Here is a 19,911-nt window from a genome sequence, read left to right as displayed (position 1 = left end):
GAAAATGAACGTAACGGCCACGTGACTGGGAGCATTCTGGAAATTTGTGAAATGCGCGCCAAAGTTGGCCGCGTTCGCCGCCGCTCCGGAGCTTTGACGTTTGTCTGACATGGTCCTCCTCTTTTCGCCATTCCGTACCCTCTCTTACTCTTCCTTCTCGCCTCCATGTCGTCGACATACGTTCATTACTCGACGCCTTCATCGCTGCCCTCAGACTATGCGATCCTCTCTCGCTATGCTGCTTCACGGGCTCCCGCAGAGGAGGAGGAGAACACAGGAGCAGTAAACGGCGAGGAGGACATAGAAGACAATGACCATCTTGGAGTTCCTATCAACTCACACGTCGCACAGCGGAGGACGAGTTTTCCGTCAATGTATATCAAGCCACCCAATCCTCCTGCACCTGCCATACCGGACGAAGATGGCACAAAGTCGACTGCACCGACAGAATATACCCCTCTCCTCATCCCTCGCATCCAGGAAGAGGAAGACGAAGAAGTTACCGGCTCAGATACAGGAAGCAAGCTTCATGTCTTCTGGGAAGAGCTTCGTATCTTGTTAAAATACTCGTTTCCGGTCTACGGGTATGTCGACATTGTCTCTCTTTCGGTATATATTTTCTCAATACGCTATGCCACGCAGGACTCATTTACTTGAGTACTCTCTCGTCATAGCCTCCGTTGTGTCCATAGGACATCTGTCTACAACTGCACTGGCGGCAGCCACCCTCGGGAGTATGACTGCCAGTGTCTCGGGCTTTAGTATCATCCAGGGCTTCGCCAGCACCTTGGACACTATGCTTCCTAGTGCTTGGACGTCTTCGCATCCTGAACTCGTAGGGTACGTCTATCGTCTTTCTCTAAAATTGGAGTTGAATCTCTTATACTGTATATCTACCAGCCTATGGTCTCAGCGAATGGCTGTTGTCATGGCCGTAACTCTTGTGCCTATCTATGTCGTATGGTTCAACTCGGAGTCGATATTGCTGTTGCTTGGACAGGAGGCCGAGGTGGCCCACCTGGCATCTGTGTATCTCAAGTGGGTCTCGATCGGTTTGCCTGCGTATACTTTCAATTCCATATCCCGGTGCGTACGAGCTGCTTCGTCAAAGACTTCACTCTTCTGACCTATCTGTCCAGTCGTTATTTCCAGTCCCAAGGTACGACGAACTCATGACTTTCTTTATGATTGCGCGATTCCTGACAGGTTGTGTCTGCAGGTTTATTCGCCGCGCCGACTCGGGTGATATCTGCTGTGGCGCCCATCAATGCTGTCCTCAATTGGCTGCTTGGTACTGCTATGTCCTTATCTCGATGTATATTTTTGCTGATCCCTCTTATCCTTGACAGTGTGGGGACCCAAACCCATTCGTTTGGGCTTCATCGGCGCTCCTATCGCTACTGCTATCTCATTCAACCTTGTTTCTCTGGCCTCGATTATCTACGGCGTCTTCTATATCCCAACGACGGCATGGCATCCTTTGAATAGGAGGTGTTTCACCAACTTGGGGGTGCTCGTTCAACTGGGTCTCGCCGGTGTTGGTAAGTATATACCTCCCCATCAATTAATCGTGCACCGCAAACAAATATTCATCTATTCATAGGCCAAACTGCTTCCGAGTGGTGGTCCTGGGAGCTAATCGGATGTAAGTCCTTACGAATTGGCCATCATCATGGAGTAGCGGTGCTGACATACGGATTTTCTAGTGGCCGCTAGTCTGTAAGTCTTATTGCATTAAAGCTCTGCGTCGGGACACTTAACTCTCATTCTGTCGTCAGGCTTGGTCCAGTATCGCTTGCAACGCAGTCTGTCCTTTTAGTCTCTGCGTCCACGTCCTTCCAAGCGCCTTTCTCTTTGAGTGTTGCGACTTCTGTTCGGTATGTTCTCGCCTCCTCTCTGCGTGCGTTTACACAATATGATGTTGATTTCCATTATATTCTAGCATTGGAAACCTTCTCGGCGAGCGAAATGCCGGCCGAGCTGCTGTAGCAACTAGAGTTTCTCTACTGTTGGCACTTATTCTTGCGGGAATATTCAGGTCCGTTCTGTCGACTCTTCCTAGCGTTGCGAGTACTCATCGTCCCGTCAAACAGCACACTATTCCTCGTCTTCCGCCATAGCTGGGGCTATCTTTTCAATGATGATCCTGGTTCGTTTCCCGTTCAGATGACACCTAAAACTCATACTTAATGTAACTCGTAGAGGTCATCACGTTGGTGGCGTCTATCCTGCCTCTTGTGGCTCTGTTCCAAGTCTTTGATGGTCTCAGCGCGGTGACTGCCGGAATCTTGAGGGCCAGAGGGAAACAGGTATGCAGTCTGTTCAAGCTAATGACCGTTCGTCCGTCTGACAAGTATCTGTTCAGTTCACTGGCGCCTTATTGAATCTCAGGTATGTATACTTTCCCAAGATCACACAGCCACCTTTCGTTGACCCCCAATTTGCTGGTGTCATAGTGCCTACTACGTCATCGGCATCCCCTTTGGAATCTGGCTCACATTCAAACGCGACATGGAGCTTCAAGGCCTCTGGATAGGCCTCACGGTCTCACTCGTCTACTGCGCCTTCTTCGGCGTGTGGCTGTGTCTCGTCACGGACTGGGAGAGGGAGGTTCAGAAAGTCATGGATAGGCTGGCGGAGGACAAACATCGTGGGCCAGAGGATGCGGAGCGCAATCCAACCATCGTGGCTGTGGCGCATTGAGTGCCGATTTGGACGATTTGAGTGATCTTCATGAGATATTTGGACATTTTACGCTATGTCATGCTTGCTATATCTTGTTTATATCTATCTTTTTCTTGCATTGTTACGAGCTGTCACGAACCTCACACGTTTATAAAATTGACAAATGCTTCAGCCAGGGCTTCATGCCCTTTGACGATCACAGCCAGTTTCGCGCAGATCCTCTTCCGAGTCGAGCACACCCTTGAGGGTCCATCGCATAACTGAAATTATTAACGTTTACAATGGTCGATACTTATACAACAAGGTCTATTACAGTGCCGAGCAGGACTTAAACCACAGAGCAAAACAACTCTCAGCCACTACTACGTCTCCGCACCCTCCGGCCCCAACATCACCTCCAGTTCCTTGACCCTCTTCTCCCACTGCTCCACCTCCTTCAGCCTCTCCCTCAACAACCCAATCTCCCTATCAATACCCATCTTCACCTCCGCCGTGCCGACGCGGGTGAGCGTCCAGCTTCCAGTGCCGTCGCCCGAGAGGGTGAGAAGTTGGGTGTGGTATTTCGCGAGCGATGGACTGTAGGAACACGAGTATTTGTCAGAAGAAGGACTGAAAGTGAGGAGAGAGGGGGGCAAGAACCGACCGAAGAGAAATGGTGATGAGGGTGATGCCGATGGACTTTGCGTGCTCGTACATCCTCCCCTCCACATCGCTGGACACCGCACTCGTACATTCTACAACAACGATGTATCAGCAAATCACAGTCATCCGTCGTTCATAAAACCATAGGAGACTCACCATCCAGGATTGCGAATTTCGGTTTATGATAGAACACCCGTGCCAGCGCCATCTGTCCAGAGCGGCTCGATTAGCTCTAATTCTCCATTCTCATATGAGGAAACGGTGGAAAGAAAGACCCACTCTCTGTTTCTCGCCCCCACTCAACACATCCCTCCACTCCTTCCTCGTGAACCACCCTCCTTCCCGCTGTGGCAAATATTCCAAATGCACCGCAGCCAGAATCTCCTTCAACTCCCCCTCCGTCCGTCCGCTCTGCACATACTGTGGGTATGTATGCGGGTATATAATCCTACATCGCCACCAAACAAAATCAGACCATCACTGATCAGCACGTCACGCTCGCACAACAGGAGACAAAACAGACGGCAGAGGGACACTCACTGATCCAATAAACTTCCAGCAACCATATACGCCCTCTGCGGCACCACGAACACCTCGCCCCTTCCGGGTCTCTTGACCTCCCCCCTCCCACTCCCACCTCCAGGAGCCCACAACCCCGCCAACACCCTCGCCACCGCCGTCTTCCCTACTCCATTCGACCCCGTAATCATCAAATGATCACCCGGCCCAAGTGACCAATTCAAATCCTTCACGAGCGGCGGCATCTCTGGTGTGTTCTCCCGGTCCAGGATATCCGCGTCGGGATTCGTTGGGTCCAAATTTGTCGAGGAAGGGGCGGGGACGGTGACATCGACGTGAGAGAGCGTGATAGTAGGCTCAGCGGCCATGGCACTAGGATGCGACGTAGGCAATGGCGGGAGATGATGCAAAGTTGAAAGAAGAGTGTATAATCGCGTTGTGAGACCCGCGAGCTCGAGGACGTCCTTGTAGGCGTACATAAGTCGTCCTCCAGCGTCCGCGAGGGAGAGCAACAACCGGCGGGAGGATATATAGTCTATTGCATCAGTCCTCGTCAGTCTCATTCAAGAAAAAAAGAGTCGGGATTGTGATCGTATGTACTTTCGGTCCTATTGGCCACCGCGTCGTCCGTCTCTTCTGGTGTGCCAGGCTTTGCCGTCTGTACGCCCACATTACGGCGTTTCCGCGTAAGGAGGACAGGGATCGAGATCAGACAATAGCCTGCTGCGGACCAGAGGTACTTGATCACGTAGTCCTCCGTCCATTCGTATGCTATCCGGATCTATACGGACGAACAAGATGCGTTGAGAGGATGAACCAAATAAACAGAGTCGACGTCGCCCACCTTGAAGATGGAGTTCACATGCTTCATCAGCCTCAAATAAGCCCTCCACAATATTTCCTTCTCCCTTGATCCTCCATCATAAAACCTACCCACATGGGTAAGCACTATTCTGCCCGCGCAAGGTGCAAAATCCAAAGGTGAAGAACACTTACGCGACCTCCTCCGCCTCGCGTCCCACTCTCCCCACACCCGCACGATACTCACCCTCCAGCCTCGCCTCCACAGCCGCCAACCGCCCGAAGGCCGGCGTCACTGCTCTCAATATCTTTGCTGTGACATAATAATTGACGAAGAGCGCCGCCGTGCCCCTCACGCCCAGGGTTCTCGACAACTGCGACGTGAAGAGAATAAGGTCGAGGAGCGGTTTCAGGACATTGCCACTAGATGAGCGTGAATGTCAGCAGGAGGGTTTTGTTCAAGAGGACGAAGGGGATAATATGGTACACTTACTACAGGCCAGAAAGTGCGTCCGTCCAGCTAGCGATGTCCGAGGTGATATATTGGTCTACACCCTCGAGACCCCCTTCCCCTGCGACGCGGTAGTAGCGGAGGTAAGGATCAGAAGAGAGGTAGAGATCGTGCGTGTAGCGCGATAGCCTTGTCCGAAGACGGAGAGATAACTGCGCTTGAAGGTGATGAATCTGTGGTACACCGTTCAGAGGAGAGTGAGAACGTGACGCAAGGAATGTCGAGAAAAGACCTGCCATGGAATTCGTGTAGATACTAGGTGCCGCAAGTGCGAACCACAATCCCAGGCCTCGCAGGAATCCTTTTCCATTCGCACTGACCTATAAAGTCAAAATAAAATACTCAGGAATGAATCTTGAAGCTACAAAGGATGAATGCACACCAGATCCCTGACGATCCTTCCGTCCAGCTTTGCCACATAGACGCTCAACACCGTCCTCATCACGAGAAAGACGCTATGCAGCAATACGATACCAGTCTCTTTGGAGGTATATGAAGGGAAGGCCACATGGAGAATGGCTCGGAGTTGGCGAAGGAAGGAGCGGTCTACGTTCGGTTTGAGTTGTGCAGAGGGCGGAAGAGGAGGAAACAATGGTTTGTGGGAGGCGAAGACTTCCTCAGAAGTTGGACGGATGGTGATCTGGGTTAAGACAACTGGGTTAGCATAGAAATAGAGTCCGGAAGCCAGACACTGGTTTGCGAGATGCAGTACTGCGAACCCATCTCGCGCCACACGAAGCTAAGAAAGTACTTTCCCCGGTAGGTTCGCGCACAAATGACCTCCTCGTATAATCAGATACAGTAGCTGTCTCCACTGTTGTTTAAATGATAGAAAAGAAAGTCACCTTTGAGATGTTCTCCCTAAACGGAACCAAGAGCTCCTTGGTGCCATCACGACCTTCGACATAGATCTGTTGCAAAGCCTGTGCAAGCTCTTCTTTAGACAGTTTATGGCGAGACCGCACAGCTCTGAGGGCTGCCAGGGTATCTCTCGGAGCAGTCAAGAGGCGTGAGCGGAGAATGAGAACACATGCAATTAATACGAGGATTGGTGGTCGAGTTCGGAGACTCGGTGGGAGCAGCCGTTGTGGCATCAGCTTAGACTGGGCAGCCATGGTTGAAGGATGGCTACGCAGTGAAAAGGCGGATGGAGAAGAAGAGAGGATGAGTGCATAAGTGGCTGGCGTTAAGCATGCAATGATGCGGGGTCACTTTCAGCTGATTTCGGTTTAATGGCTGGATAGCCCTGAATTGAGGTTAGGGGCTGTATTACACTGCCCCTGACAAATTATGTACGTGCAGCATTTCCGTGTGTACCAAACCACCCAGAAAAAAAGGAACAAAAGGGAAACGGTTTCTATGGACTTGGGTGAGCGACACGGGCAAACAAAGAGGAGCGCGTCGCGCGAGGAGACGTCGTTGACTGCCTAAAACGGTCACGCCGGGGATGGCGCGCGGCGCGACGCGACACGGTGGTCACGTGTCGGCTTATTTGGTTCCTTGTTTGGGTGTTGAACTTCGAGGTCGCCCAAAACCGGCGTGCGCTAAGCGCTTGCTCGCCTGCCACAGACGACGTCCTCCTCCCTCCCCTCTCCGCGCCTCCCCACCATCCTCTAATATCATCTCTGTATCCGCACATAGCCCTTCACACTCATGTCTCAAAACATTCCTGTCAGTTTCCTTTCTTTTTTCGTCTTTCTCCGATCTGTCGTCGTTGTGTCGCTGATCGTCTACTTACCCCTCTCATCCACAGAGGCGCATAACGCGCACAACTCGCTCAACACTCAAAGATGAGAACGCAAACGCACGACCTAGGATCACCACCAGGTCAAAACCCCCATCAGCATCGACCGCCACTGCCGACAAGCCTGCGGTCGGGACACGCGGCGTCGCCAGCGGCGCAACATCCCGCGCACGGGCTCTCGCAGCGAAGGAGGCTGCACTCACTGAACAAGATCCCGCTGCAGGAAAGCGCAAGCGATCTGCCTTTGGCGAGGTCGGCGGTCCCAATCAGCCCAAGGTGAAGCCCCCATCAGTCGCCGGTGTCAAGGGAAAGGGCAAGGCAGAGCCCGCCCAATCCTCGATAGCCCCTAGCAAGGTCCTCGTCAAGTCTACCAAGACGACGACGACGACCACCGCTGCCGCCGCACCGAGGGTTCCTCTCCGCACCGTTGTCGCTCCCGCCGGCACTAAGCGTGTCACACGCGCCGCTACTGCTACCGAACAACAGCATCAACAGCGCCTGCCCGATGTCAAGGAAGAATCCGAAGTCGTCCCTCGTCGTCTCAAACACCACACGTACGATGCTCCTACTGCCATTCCCGTCCCTACTCGCCGCTCCATCGCCATTCCTCGCTCCACTGTCACCACGACAACCACCGTCGTTAACACTGCTCCTACTCGTCGCCCCCTCACGTCTAGGACCGTCAAGGCGGAACGCATCGAGGAGGCGGATGAGGAAGAGGCGGATCGGGTGTTCAAGAAGCGCCGCACTTCATCGGAGGCACCAGAGGACCATCATCAGGTAGAGGCACGGGTGGCGACCACACGACCCGTTGAGGACCAGGAAGCCATCCTCCGCGCAGAACAGGAGGCTGTTGCTGAGCTTTCCCTACACGTCGAGCAGATCCAGCGCGAGGAGGAGGCCGACCCTTTTGGCGATGAATGGCAAGACCTCGACGCCGAGGATGCGCAAGACCCGTTGATGGTCTCCGAGTACGTTGCCGAGATCTTCGAGTACCTTAAAGAAGTAGAGGTGAGCCTTTCTTCTTTGCTGTACATGTTCACTTTCTCACCAGCGATCTTTCTAGCGAACGACGATGCCGAACGCGAATTACATGGACAACCAAAAGGACCTCGCATGGAAGATGCGCGGCATCCTTACTGACTGGCTCATCCAGGTCCACATGCGCTTCCGTCTTCTCCCCGAGACCCTTTTCCTCGCGGTCAACATCATCGACCGCTTCCTCTCCTCTCGTGTGGTCTCCCTCGCTAAGCTCCAGCTCGTCGGGATCACGTGCATGTTCGTCGCTGCCAAGGTCGAGGAGATCGTCGCACCCTCTGCGCAGAACTTCCTTTACTGCGCTGACTCATCGTATACCGAAGGCGAGATCTTGCAGGCCGAGAAGTACATCCTCAAGACGCTCGAGTGGAGTATGAACTACCCCAGCCCAATCCACTTCCTGAGGCGAGTGAGCAAGGCGGACGACTACAACGTCCAGGTACGGACTGTGGCCAAGTACCTGATGGAGATCGAGTGTGTCGAGTGGAGGTTGATTGGATCGCCGCCGTCGATGTTGGCTGCCGCGAGTATCTGGTTGGCGAGATTGATCTTGGGAAAGGAGGAGTGGGTAAGTATAACATCTTATCGCTCACTCTGTCAGCAAATATTGACCATGGTCCTTTTCAGACTCCGAACTTGGCCCACTACTCATCATACCCAGAGAGCGCGCTCATCCCCACCGCGAACATCATGCTGAACTACATCCTGAAACCTATCCGCCATAGCTCGTTCTTCAAGAAGTACGCGTCGAAGAAGTACATGAAGGTCTGTTGTTTTGCTGGTCTATCTTATATTTACATTTATTCACTCATCCCTGTCGGGTGTCTAGGCCAGCACGTTCATTCGTGATTGGGCTCTGCAACGCTGGGATGAGAACCAACAAGTCAACCTTCCCGAGGAGCTTCCTACGCTGAAGGCCCTTATTCGTGCCACCCGCGAGCGTGCTATTGAGGAGGGTCACGATATTGACGACACGGGACGCCGGGATGGGACGCACTAAGCTAGCTCGGTCGCGCGCGCATCGATCCTCACCTTGCATCCTTGTACAACCTCATGGACTCGCACACCGCCACGCAACCTATGCCTCCACGTCCACGCACATTTTTATTTGATCAATATTCCTCCAAGTTCGTCCGTCGTCGTCTGCTGCCCTGTCTCCGTCCTCGTTATCGTTGCGCTATCGCGTCTGGCTTCCCGGTCGTGCTCGTGCGGGCTGGCTCTCGGATAAACACTCATGCACTGTGTATACCCTTGCAATTGCATTGTCTGTGTTCCGTCGACTCATTCCTCTGTCCACGCATCTTCACGTCTTCTCGCCATCGTCTCTGGATCCGGCCCATCCTCCACTCACACAAGTATGATGTCACACATGCTCACGTCCTATGCCTACTCCTTCTCTGTTGTTCTCAGTTGTTCCAATATCTCATCCATCGATCATCCATGCGTTCACTTTTCTTTCTTTCTTCTCACATTACGCTATCTGTGTCCTTCCATCCCGTCGTTCATAGCCGTTGGACCTGCGCTCGCTTTCGTGCCCCTGGCCATACCACTACCTTTGCCGCATCTGTTAACATCGCTCTTTCGTCGTTCGCTTTCCGACTGTTCGCTCACGCTCGTTTGCGTCGTCTCATTGACTTCGGGTATCGGTTGCGCTTTGGTTATGGCCGGTGGGTATTGCTACCATGCTTGCGCTTGTCGTTCGTGTCCACTCCATACGCTATATATCTTCACCGTTGACTCCTTTTTCTTCTCTTTTCCTTAATTAACTTCTCTGTCCATATTCTCTTCACGACCAAGACCCTTTTCAGATGTGTCCATACTTGCCCCCCTCCCTTGCATAAACATCTCTTCCCATCTATCTTCCCACTTTCTTTGCGACGTGTTCAAGATTCCTGTGACACATTCATGCATTCTACTTCTTTCTACCTCCTACCCCTCCCCATACACACGTCGTTCTGCTTTGCATGCATCGATTTGTTCCTCCCCACATTCCTCTTTCATTGTTCATCTCCCCTCCACCTCACTTTCTATCTACATTCTCTACCTTCTACCACCTGAACACTTCCTTTCTACCCTTCACCCACCCCAAAGTTGTTCCCCTCCGTTTCCCTTTTTTCTTCCCAATTCCCTCTTGATGACGGTTTGTCTGTGGCCCCCAAACCAAAATACCTTTTTCTGTTTTCCTGTTTGACGTACATATTCGTACTCTATACATAAACGAAGAGGTGGAGATTTGAATTCGAGTTTTAAATAATGTATGAACACAATCAATAAAACGAGCTTTGTCTTGTCTGGATGAGTGTGCGATAAATGGCTGAAGTTTTGAAGGACGGAGGGACATGTGGCGGGGTGCCACAATGGTTGTGTCGGTGGGTTAGGGTTGACCGTTTTGGTTCCGCGACGCGGTGAACTCGAACCAAATTCAACCTTCACTTGAAAACGACGAACACTCTCCTTGCCTGTAATATACGCTCGACCTGAAACAATCACACTCTGATAGGCACTCTTCTCTGCCCTTCATCCCCACTACACTCGTATACAGTCTACAATGAATACAAACGGCACAACGCCAAAGTTCTTGCCACCCCACACACCTCGCGTCAAAGCGGACGGCGACAGTCTTTTCAGGGACCAAAAGTACTCAGAGGCCAGCGTGAAGTATACTGGCGCGATTAATTTTGCGAACGAGGAGAGTTTCGATTCGAAGATGAAGGCTGTCCTGTATGCCAATAGAGCCCTATGTTACAAAAACATGAAGCGGTATGTTGACCATGGTCCATATCACGCGCCGTTGTCAAGTCGTTGTGTAGCCCGACTGTTTCATGGATTGTGCATTGATTTACCTGCTTCATGGTGGATTTTGATCTTGCCACCCTAGGTTTGAGGAGGCTGAGGTGGATGCTATCAAGGTCAGAGTCGACACTCCCTGATTGTTCCCTGGTATATAGGTGCACTAGCTTTATAACTCGTACTACTAGGCAACCGAACTTGATCCAAGCTACGCCAAAGGCTGGACTCGACTTGCAGCAATCGAAGATGTAAGGCATTCCTTTCGGTGGAACATGTTTCGATTCCTGTTAACAATTTTACATTTACGGCAGGCTGGACAATGCTTCTCACGCGCAGTTGTTAGCTGGCAACGAGCCTTGGACGCCCTGCCATCTAATAGGACGCTTACCACCCTCGAGATCAATGCGAAACGCGAATATGAGGCCTACCTGGCTATTTCACAAGAAAACCTCGAGAAGCAGGGAGAAAATGTCCATGTGCTCTCCAAGCAAGGCTTCCAGGTACTAACGCCCCCTGGCCAAGCACCTTGGGACCGTGCAAGCGCCCTCATACAGCCTCTAGGAAAGAAGGCCGATAAACGAAGTAGTGTGAGTATTCTTCTGCTGTCACAATTCGTTCTCTGAGTTTGCTTTTAGATCTGGTCCGTAGTGCAAGCTCGCAAGGTAACAACATTTTCGACACCCCTCGCCTCGAAAAAGCTAGCTTTATCTGAGATTGGGCCTTACTCCGTCTACGACCATGTAGACATTCGTTGCAGGTGTCACGGCTCTAAGATCCGCTGAATGGCGTCAAACCTACAGAAAACCGACTTTACCCTTTCCATTTGCGCAGGGTCTTCAAGTCGAGACCGAGGGCAGAAACCTTCATTTTGACGTCAGTTATCACCTTCGACTGCATCCCTTTACACATTGAGATTAGTGGTCCATTCATGAATGCAGGACCTTCTTTACCTAAGCGATGCGATACTATTGAACGAGCGAGTTTTCTCTATGTACGATCCTCGTTATCCCGAAGAGCTCCCAAAAATCGGTTAGTACAGCCACTCATTCTAGCTTTCATAAGTGATCCTCGCTTCCTCCGGTGACTATCTTGTCTGCAGTCGATTATTATCGCGAAGTTGGGCCGTTGGGTGCATTCGAGTATAAAATCGACTACGACCTTCACAAGTTCTCGAACGACTTGCTCGACGTCCTGTGCACCAAAGGCTCTGAATTCACCAGTCCAAGGATCGCCATCATCATTCGGTATACGTCTTCATGCAGTCGGAAAATTTGACAATTCACACTGATGAATGCGCTTGTATGGCCTACGTAGATCGTGGATTTTGCTTAGCCACAAGGCCCTGCGAATTGACCATGATTACACAACCGCTTTCCAATGGATATACAAGGCCTTTGATATCATAAAATGGGTTCGGAGGGACCTTTGGCACGAGGTCATACTTGTTGAGGAAGCGGGGGTCGTCTTCGAGGACCTCTTCTATGTCAGCGTCCACTGTGCACTTCTGGATATCTATCAGCGCGTGAGTTCAATTTGGACACAGCTCCAGGACTTCCGCTTAATGTCTGACTTATCTTCCGCAGGGCGTCTCGTCGAATGTGCCAAAGTTTACTCTTCCTGATTTACTGGATGCCGTGACAAAGCTGAAAGAGACCGTGAAGTCTATAGAGGCGCGGTATATAATCGGGTCCCAGAATATGTGCCACGAACTCCAGCTCATCGCTTACCCGCGAGCCTTCGCGTACGCGTGAGTCTCCCCAAGCCAATTCTTCCCGAGTCTTAGCCCCAGCCTTTTGAGCATATTGACCGATCCAAACCTTCTTCATTCAGAGTGGAAGGTTACTTTTACCAACAATACTCCACATCAGGGATGTACAAGGACATCGGAGACTCAAAAGCGCATCTTAAAAAGGCACACCGTTGCTACTTGAATGCCGCAGCGTTGTATCCAGAAGACGATGAATACCACACTTGTTCGTCACGTTTCCTTTCATATCTTATAATTTTGATTGACATTACTTCTTTCCTTTAGTCATGCTCAAATTAGCACTGGATTGTCTTCTGGAACTGGAAGCGCCATTGAACGAGACAATTCCTCTCGCTATTCGAGTCACAAATGCTGCAAAAAAAATGCTCCCCATCTGGGAGTTCTCAACACTGATGCAGCACGGATCAAGTCTTTCACCTTATGGCCCCTTCAAGACACAATTGGAGGACGTGGAGGCCTACGCCAAGGGGTCTGTTCATTCGACTTGGATCCCGACACTGTCTGTACCCTCGTGAAGGCCTCGGCGGATGTATGCTTGCCTTCAGGCGTTGATATACGTCCTGCTTGATTTCTTGATTTGTAGTTGCCTTGTTTCAGTGTAGTTTGTCCAGCCCTCGTGGATCGCAATTATCTTGACTTCTATTCTGGCACGAACAGACCCTGGCCAGGCCATTCCATCTCAGTGGTCCTAAAACGAGGTTCCGCAAGTCGCGATGGGGTCTATACGAACTCAACAGGCATTATCACGGGAGACACCCCGATAGTTCGTAATGGCCACCGCTACGGGTTGGCCACGGTATGCAGGGCAGTTCGCCAGGGTCGTACCCCAAAATATCAGCACCAGGTACGACATATGACTTCCAATTTCAGAGGATATAATACTGGACACAACCTCGTGCCCTTCATTTTTCATAACGATTTTAGCCTGCCTTACGAATCTCGATAAACAAGAAGGAAGACCATGACCCCTCCTCCAGGGATATAAATATCAGTCAGCGTGATATTTTTGCGTCACTGGACCTGTTTCGTTATCCAGCCTCTACACAAAATTTCGACTCCGCGGGAGGCCGTGTTATATGCGTACTTCGAAGCTTTCTGGTCACGATGCCGGACGTGAAGCCCGTTCTCTCGATATTATCGTCCTCATGACCGCATCAGCACGGTCAATTGATTGGTTACAGATGTGGAAGAGGGCCGGCGCGCTACCATATATTGGGCCCCTTCTGAATTCTTGTAAGCCAGCACAGGGTGTACAATGGTCTCCATGCGTTCCTCTTGCATCCTGCCCATTGTCGTTGCCATCACTGCCTTTACTATAAAGGTATCGTGCTGTATCCATCATGTCCTAGTAGGGAACTTTGGAACAGACTATAATGTCACTGCTATGCTGGATGGAACCCAAGATGTCGGGGCCGGATACCTGTACACTCTGGAAGTCGATGCGGAGGCAGGCTCGCTCACACTGAAGAATACATCAGCCGCTGCAGCCGCTCATCCATGGCTCTCTATCAACGTACGTTGCATTCGAACACGCGTTTTTTAATCGTATTGACGCACAGCTTCACCGTCTCTTCCTATTTCTAGCGTGATGCGGGCGTGGTATACGCATCAGGTTGGTCGGATCCTGTCGACGGGCATCGCACCTTTAGCTCGTACAACATCGAAGACGACTTCTCGGTGTCGCTCCTGAACACCGTCGCGTCGTGTGGCACAAAACCTATCGCCAATCATTTCATTCCCCAAGCTGGAGCCTATGGCGCTTTTTACGGTGGTGAGTTGATTTGGTTTCTTACAGCCCAATTCTAATCACTCAATGTAACAGTGGACTTCGTCAATCCATGTGGTGAGGTATGGTCAATCGGACCAGGGGGTGAGATTGAGACGAAAATTCAATCCCTCCCCTTCATGAATGGGTCTACGCTGCACGGCTTTGCGAACACATCTGACTTGAAGTATCTCTACATTATGGTCAGTCCCGTCACCATGCCCCCTGGTCAAGACATCACGGTATTCATACTATATGACTGGTCGTGCCATTAGAATCTAGGCGGCAATATCATTCAGTCCTACTCTATTGACCTAGGGAACGGCACCTTGTCGCCTTTAGCGGACACCTCTCCCAGTGAAAGCGGCGCTGGGCCACGCCACGCTGTGATTCATCCACTCGAGACATATATGTATGTCATTGACGAGGAAGGTCTACGCGTCGACCAATTCGCTGTGGATGCTGCATCTGGCATATTGAGTTATACGAACATCTCTTTGGCTGTCACACCCTTCGGTAAATATTTCTTAACATCAAAACTCAATATCTGACTGTTAATTTCGCATATCTAGGACTCAGCCCCGCCAACGCATCTGACTATTGGGGTGACGAGATCGCCCTCTCTTCCGATTCGAAGACGCTTTATGTCAGCACGCGGGCCCGCGACGCCTCCCAGGTCGGCTACCTCGCTGGATGGTCCTTAGACACCATTGGAAATATCGAGTCATCTCTCTTCGTTATTCCAACACCCGAAGGGGGCGGCACAAGCAACATTTTGTCGACTTCGCCCTGGGCGGACGAAAGCAAGGATATGTTGATTTTAACAGACCAGGACACAGGATTCGTGGCGCTCTATCAGTTGCAGGAGACGAATATGGTTTTGCTGGATAGAGTGAAGTGCGTGACTTGTTCACCTTTATCGTCGTCCATGAGTGCCCTGAATGATTCGAGTTTCTCCACCACAGCATCACTGGCACGAACTGCTGTTCAGGCTCCGTGTGGCTCGATTGAACTACAAGCGACACCGAGGAGCTTCATTTCACGTAGAAGCACAATAAAAATATAAGTCATCCCCGCCCTGGTCAAAGTGCTGAGAGTCGGACGACGGGACGGGCTTCGGGGACATTGTACGCTGCACTCAGGAATTCACCGTGCAGAGTCTGAGAAGGGGTGCGATTCCTATTAGTCAACAGTATATATATCATAAATTACCACGTCTTCTACGTCCCCTCATGGACTATGATCTATGCCGAACAGCACCCTCGCATCTTGAGCACAGCTCTTCCTTTTCCGGGCGGGTGAATGTCCAACATCTAGGACACTTCTCCCCAGACGCAGGTCGCACGCGAATACCTAGCTCCTCGGACGAGCCTGTTCGCGGTGCATATTGTCAGAGTGATGATTTCGTATAAGTTCAAAACGAAACAGGTCGGGGCTCACCCGGTAGTGATATGGAGTCCATATAGACCCATTTTGGTGAAGATACACCTAGTGAGCCTTCATCGACGATAGAGGCGTCGGAAGTTATGAAAAGAGTCTTCAAGAAGGACTCTGTGCGGGGTACAGAGGATCAGCCGGGCCAAAAAACAAATAGAGCATCTGATGTATACCTTCGCGCTGTAGCAAATCGACCAGGGAAGAATTTGCTGTGTCCTCAGGTAGGATAAGGTCCACCTCGGCCTCTAACGAGGACTTTAATATTCTACGTTTGACGAAGAGAACAATGAGTACAATGATCAGTGTGCTGGCCGGTTCAACGTACTTGTCGCCGCGAGCTTTTTCAAGCAGTGCCAACACAGCGCCGCGGACCCGTAATAGCTCGGTCATTTCTTGCTCCACAGTCTGATTCTCCCACTCCGGCGACTGGAATAGGGTGTACGGTTAAGAATGAGCAAAGCTGGCAACGTATGACCTCGGGAGACGGACCAGAGGTTCCCATTTCTTCATGAATACAGATGATCCGGCGGAAAGATCTTGCCCTTCATTCTCATACGCGTGATGGATCTCTTCTGCGAGATGAGGAATGATAGGTGCCATGACATGCGTCGTTGTATTTAGGATCTATATGAAGCCCAGGGCAGATCGGTCAGTAGCACAGATGATTATAAGAGAACGTATCATACATGCTGAAGAACAGTAACGATCCTCCTCCGCTCGAGACTCTCCGTACTGTCGGCATACAGGCAGTCCTTGGTGATGTCAAAGTAGAGCGCAGACAGTGTGATGTTGGCGAAGTTCGACAAGCTATTGACGACTATCAGGGGAGTGTCAGCACGTATGTCCAAAGAAAAGGAATATGCACGCACCTTTGGCAAAATTGTACGTTGCGTAGCCATCCAGCGCCGTCCTCTCTAGTTTATACAGCTCATGCATGACATATTTCTCGGCCTACCGCACGAATCAGCCAAATTAGATCAATGATTCAACTAGCTCATAAAAGCTCACTAGACCCATATCCTTTACATCTACCGCTACATGTCGCTCTCTGGCCTCTCTGTTCCCGATATTCCCCAACGCAAATCTTGCGGAATTACGGATCTTCCTGAGTGACTCGGCACTCTGGCTGAGAATGGTTTGACCGAGGGGCATATCACGCCAATATTCGACAGTGGCCGACCACAATCGGAGGACGTCCGCGCCGTAGGCCGGTTCTCTCTTCTTATCCTGCAACATCATATTGAGCCTATTCAGCAACCAGGCAGGGTAAAAAAAGGGGAAAAGAGCATCAAAGCATACCTTTCCACCATAGATGACCGTCATGGGGCTGATAATATTCCCCAAAGACTTGCTCATCTTCTTGCCTTTCTGATCCAACACCATCCCATGCGTGATCAATGTCCCATACGGCGCCTTCACATCCCTTACCGCCGCCTTCCCCTCGCCAGCCTTCGTCGATGCACTCCCAGCCTGCTCGTCCGCCCCCAGAGACGTCAACAGCAAGCTCTGGAACCATCCCCTGTGCTGATCCGATCCCTCCAAGCATACGTCTGCCCTCGGCCTCCCTTCTATATCCCTCTCCTCCAACATACTCCACGAGCTCCCACTATCAAACCAGACATCCATCGTGTCCATACCCTTCTTCCATTCCCACTTCACTCCCTCTTCTGATTCTGATTTCGATTTCACTTCCATCTCAGCCTTCAATTCCGGAGGCACGAACTCCTCCGCGGGGCCCTCCCACCAGTATGCTACGCCCTTCTTATCCAAAATATTCAGGATGTGTGAGAGGGTGGCGGGAGTTAGGTGAGCCGTTCCTTCATGATTTGCGGAGTGGAGAGATTGTGGGGAGTCGAGTATTGGGACGTGATGGAGGGAGGGGATGGGGACGCCCCAGACGCGTTGACGAGAGATACACCATTCGGAACGAGAGTCGATGAAGGAATCGAGGCGGTTGCGCGCTGAGATGGGATAATTTAAGTTTCGGGTTACAAGGCGTAAGGAAGGGAAGGGACATACAGACGGAGGGGAAGAAGTTGACTTGTCGCAGTGCCTGGAGTGCATCCTCTTTGATGGTGTCCAAATTGGCGAACCATTGAGAGGTGGCGCTGGAGGTGTAAAAGAGCGGAGGTCAGCAAGGCTAATATCGTGCCAGACTTCAAATACCAACGTGACGATGATAGGTTCCTTAGTCTTCCAATCATACGGGTATCGATGTTTGATTCTCTGTCTCTTCACCAACACCTTCCCATTCCCACGCTCTCCCATCTCCTCCAATACCTGCACGATCTCCTTTCCACCGTCACTCAATACCGCCTTGCCCACCAACCTCTGTCCCGCTACCTCACCCACAACGTCCTTAACAGCAGACGTATAGGTACCCAACGGGCCGACATGGCATACCATGGTCGAGGCGGGAGATGATGCGGAGAGGAGACCGAGGGAGTGGAAGAGGGAGTAGTCTTCTGCGCCGTGAGCGGGCGCACAATGAACGAGCCCGGTACCAGAGTCGGGTGTTACATGGCCCGAGGGGAGGATTCTTAATGTTCCCTTGGAGTTTTCCTCCGACACGGACGATGGTTTTGAGCGTAGAGAGTCGAAGATAGGATGGTAGCGGGTGTCGACCAGCTCTGAACCTGAGAGACGGACGCATTTGCATTCAATATACATGTCACTAAAGAGTATGAGAGCTGAGTACCTTTGACTTCTGCTAGGACGTCGACGTCTCCAATGACATCGTGCAGAGCAGACAGGCGCTCAGCGGCAAGGACAAGTAGGCCGCTCGAATCGTTTTGCCTAACCACGAGATACTTCATCTCTGGATGAACAGCTATTCCCTGAACTTTAGATTAGCACACCATTGTTTAGAGTCAATCCCACGGCAAGATAATCACCATGTTGGCGGTCAACGTCCAAGGCGTAGTGGTCCACACCAATAACCGCACATCTTCCAGACCCTGGCTAGCGAGCAAGTTTCGGAGAGTGGTGTTCAGACCCGGAGCCTGAATGTCAACCTTGAAGGCAACATATACGGAGTGAGAGACGTGGTCGTCTTGGTATTCTAACTCCGCCTCTGCGAGGGCAGAGCGAGAGGACGGAGAGTAGTGCACGGGTCGATAGTGCCGGTAAATCAAGCCTGGTCCAACGAATGAAATATTTTATGGATTGCCGGAAGAAGTGATAACAATTGAGCATACCTTTTTCAACCATCTTCTGAAACACTCGTAATTGCCGAATTTCGTAGTCATGGTCTTCAACAACCAGTCAGTACTGCAAGGTAGAAATAAGACCGATAGGACGTACCCAGAGTACGATACGTGTTCTCGGTGCTCCAATCAGCCATTATACCTAGAGCCTGAAATTCTCCTTTCTGCCTCTCAATTTCTGCCTCGGCTGTCTTCCTTGCAGCATCGCGGATGGTAGTCGGCGGCAGGCTCTGCGAATCTTTCTGGCGCACGCATGGTTGAGCACAGCAAACAGGAAAAATGAGGAAAAGTGTACGCACTCCGAGATCATGAAGCGTCTTATTCTCTATGGGAAGCCCGTGACAATCCCATCCTGGGACATAACTACGGAGGTCAACACCTGCACATCGCACCGACCCGGGGAGTGCACGTACTGGACTTTGTGGCCTAGTGAGAGGTGATACCGATTGATAATATCCTTGAGAACCTTATTGAGCGCATGACCTGGTAGAGCGTCAGATCTATGTCATGTCAATAACATTTGCGACATGTACCCATGTGCAGATGCCCGTTTGCATACGGCGGCCCATCGTGCAGGACGAACGAAGGCCCCTGTGCGTTTTCGCGCTAGCTCCGGACAGACGTACGTTAGCTCCTATCTACGCAAAACAGTCGGGAGCAAGCACCAACCTGCCAGAGATATAGGCTACCACAAGTCTTGTCCTTCAAAGATTGCTCCGTCTGCGCTACGTTGGGCCATAGCGGGAAGGAGGTCTTGGGTAAAAGTAAAGTCTTCGAGAAAGCTTTATTATCCTGCTTCGCCTTTGAGTGATCTAAAAGAGTGCGGGAAGTGGTGAAAGAACGTTTCTTGATATGACAACGGGGTAGGGCGGCCCTGTGGCCCACAACGCGTTGCATGGGCTCAACGTCGCGGTCGATGAAGACGCGACGGCGGCTAAGGCTTGCAGTCGCGTTTACCACGTGATGGAGTGTTAAATTGTAGTGTGTGGCGTCGGAGGTGTGGCC

General features: G+C 51.3%; 6 protein-coding genes across 6 annotated transcripts; 4 read left to right on the top strand and 2 right to left on the bottom strand.

Moving 5' to 3' along the window:
- The first annotated feature begins 102 nt into the window (after positions 1 to 102).
- Positions 103 to 2,884, top strand: STEHIDRAFT_124938 (MATE efflux family protein). Its single transcript, XM_007309030.1, has 14 exons — positions 103 to 584; positions 643 to 840; positions 901 to 1,086; positions 1,140 to 1,159; positions 1,220 to 1,291; positions 1,350 to 1,541; positions 1,604 to 1,645; positions 1,707 to 1,719; positions 1,779 to 1,877; positions 1,943 to 2,038; positions 2,094 to 2,149; positions 2,203 to 2,309; positions 2,366 to 2,391; positions 2,457 to 2,884. The coding sequence occupies exons 1-14, from the start codon at positions 166 to 168 to the stop codon at positions 2,701 to 2,703; spliced, it is 1,773 nt and encodes a 590-aa protein (XP_007309092.1). The 5' UTR covers positions 103 to 165; the 3' UTR covers positions 2,704 to 2,884.
- Positions 2,885 to 2,948: 64 nt separating this feature from the next.
- Positions 2,949 to 6,285, bottom strand: STEHIDRAFT_124937 (uncharacterized protein). The gene is made up of 12 exons (XM_007309029.1): positions 6,004 to 6,285; positions 5,541 to 5,798; positions 5,395 to 5,478; positions 5,141 to 5,331; positions 4,843 to 5,070; positions 4,691 to 4,775; positions 4,447 to 4,627; positions 3,868 to 4,381; positions 3,607 to 3,775; positions 3,484 to 3,535; positions 3,329 to 3,419; positions 2,949 to 3,261 (listed from the first exon to the last, which is right to left on the bottom strand). Exons 1-12 carry the CDS (start codon positions 6,271 to 6,273, stop codon positions 3,048 to 3,050), a joined length of 2,337 nt encoding a protein of 778 aa, XP_007309091.1. The 5' UTR covers positions 6,274 to 6,285; the 3' UTR covers positions 2,949 to 3,047.
- Positions 6,286 to 7,460: 1,175 nt separating this feature from the next.
- On the top strand, positions 7,461 to 8,789 carry STEHIDRAFT_65886 (A/B/D/E cyclin; the record flags this gene model as incomplete). Its single annotated transcript, XM_007308703.1, has 3 exons — positions 7,461 to 7,913; positions 7,969 to 8,508; positions 8,568 to 8,789. Coding segments are annotated over 3 exons (1,215 nt in total), but the record flags the coding sequence as incomplete, so codon positions are not given.
- Positions 8,790 to 10,488: 1,699 nt separating this feature from the next.
- STEHIDRAFT_171722 (TPR-like protein) lies at positions 10,489 to 13,013 on the top strand (the record flags this gene model as incomplete). The annotated part of the gene is made up of 12 exons (XM_007309028.1): positions 10,489 to 10,700; positions 10,819 to 10,849; positions 10,919 to 10,978; positions 11,042 to 11,317; positions 11,366 to 11,392; positions 11,475 to 11,603; positions 11,669 to 11,759; positions 11,830 to 11,974; positions 12,045 to 12,252; positions 12,314 to 12,477; positions 12,561 to 12,703; positions 12,763 to 13,013. 12 exons carry the CDS (start codon positions 10,489 to 10,491, stop codon positions 13,011 to 13,013), a joined length of 1,737 nt encoding a protein of 578 aa, XP_007309090.1.
- An 869-nt stretch (positions 13,014 to 13,882) lies between these two features.
- STEHIDRAFT_161496 (3-carboxy-cis cis-mucoante lactonizing enzyme) lies at positions 13,883 to 15,274 on the top strand (the record flags this gene model as incomplete). The annotated part of the gene is made up of 6 exons (XM_007309027.1): positions 13,883 to 14,011; positions 14,083 to 14,269; positions 14,321 to 14,466; positions 14,539 to 14,779; positions 14,836 to 15,160; positions 15,229 to 15,274. 6 exons carry the CDS (start codon positions 13,883 to 13,885, stop codon positions 15,272 to 15,274), a joined length of 1,074 nt encoding a protein of 357 aa, XP_007309089.1.
- A 160-nt stretch (positions 15,275 to 15,434) lies between these two features.
- On the bottom strand, positions 15,435 to 19,803 carry STEHIDRAFT_103705 (isoleucyl-tRNA synthetase; the record flags this gene model as incomplete). The annotated part of the gene is made up of 19 exons (XM_007309026.1): positions 15,435 to 15,634; positions 15,704 to 15,814; positions 15,874 to 15,965; positions 16,026 to 16,126; positions 16,190 to 16,324; positions 16,387 to 16,517; positions 16,570 to 16,651; positions 16,709 to 16,927; positions 17,000 to 17,661; positions 17,720 to 17,808; positions 17,871 to 18,336; positions 18,399 to 18,537; positions 18,595 to 18,836; positions 18,898 to 18,951; positions 19,004 to 19,148; positions 19,206 to 19,269; positions 19,320 to 19,389; positions 19,440 to 19,512; positions 19,576 to 19,803. 19 exons carry the CDS (start codon positions 19,801 to 19,803, stop codon positions 15,501 to 15,503), a joined length of 3,237 nt encoding a protein of 1,078 aa, XP_007309088.1. The 3' UTR covers positions 15,435 to 15,500.
- Between the last annotated feature and the right edge of the window lie 108 nt (positions 19,804 to 19,911).

The sequence above is a fragment of the Stereum hirsutum genome (assembly GCF_000264905.1).
Source record: "Stereum hirsutum FP-91666 SS1 unplaced genomic scaffold STEHIscaffold_16, whole genome shotgun sequence".
Taxonomy (NCBI): domain Eukaryota; kingdom Fungi; phylum Basidiomycota; class Agaricomycetes; order Russulales; family Stereaceae; genus Stereum; species Stereum hirsutum.
Note: the sequence above shows the minus strand (reverse complement) of the source record. Positions and strands in the feature narration are given on the sequence as shown.

What these genes read in the sequence shown, in the direction of transcription:
- STEHIDRAFT_124938 (XM_007309030.1), top strand. Translation starts at nt 166, where the DNA reads ATGTCGTCGACATACGTTCATTACTCGACGCCTTCATCGCTGCCCTCA. An exon ending in TACTCGTTTCCGGTCTACGG is followed by an intron (nt 585 to 642) that starts GTATGTCGACAT and finishes TATGCCACGCAG; the next exon opens with GACTCATTTACTTGAGTACT. An exon ending in TCGTTATTTCCAGTCCCAAG is followed by an intron (nt 1,160 to 1,219) that starts GTACGACGAACT and finishes TTGTGTCTGCAG; the next exon opens with GTTTATTCGCCGCGCCGACT.
- STEHIDRAFT_124937 (XM_007309029.1), bottom strand. Translation starts at nt 6,273, where the DNA reads ATGGCTGCCCAGTCTAAGCTGATGCCACAACGGCTGCTCCCACCGAGT. An exon ending in TTAGGGAGAACATCTCAAAG is followed by an intron (nt 5,799 to 6,003) that starts GTGACTTTCTTT and finishes GTCTTAACCCAG; the next exon opens with ATCACCATCCGTCCAACTTC. An exon ending in ATGTGAACTCCATCTTCAAG is followed by an intron (nt 4,628 to 4,690) that starts GTGGGCGACGTC and finishes TCGTCCGTATAG; the next exon opens with ATCCGGATAGCATACGAATG.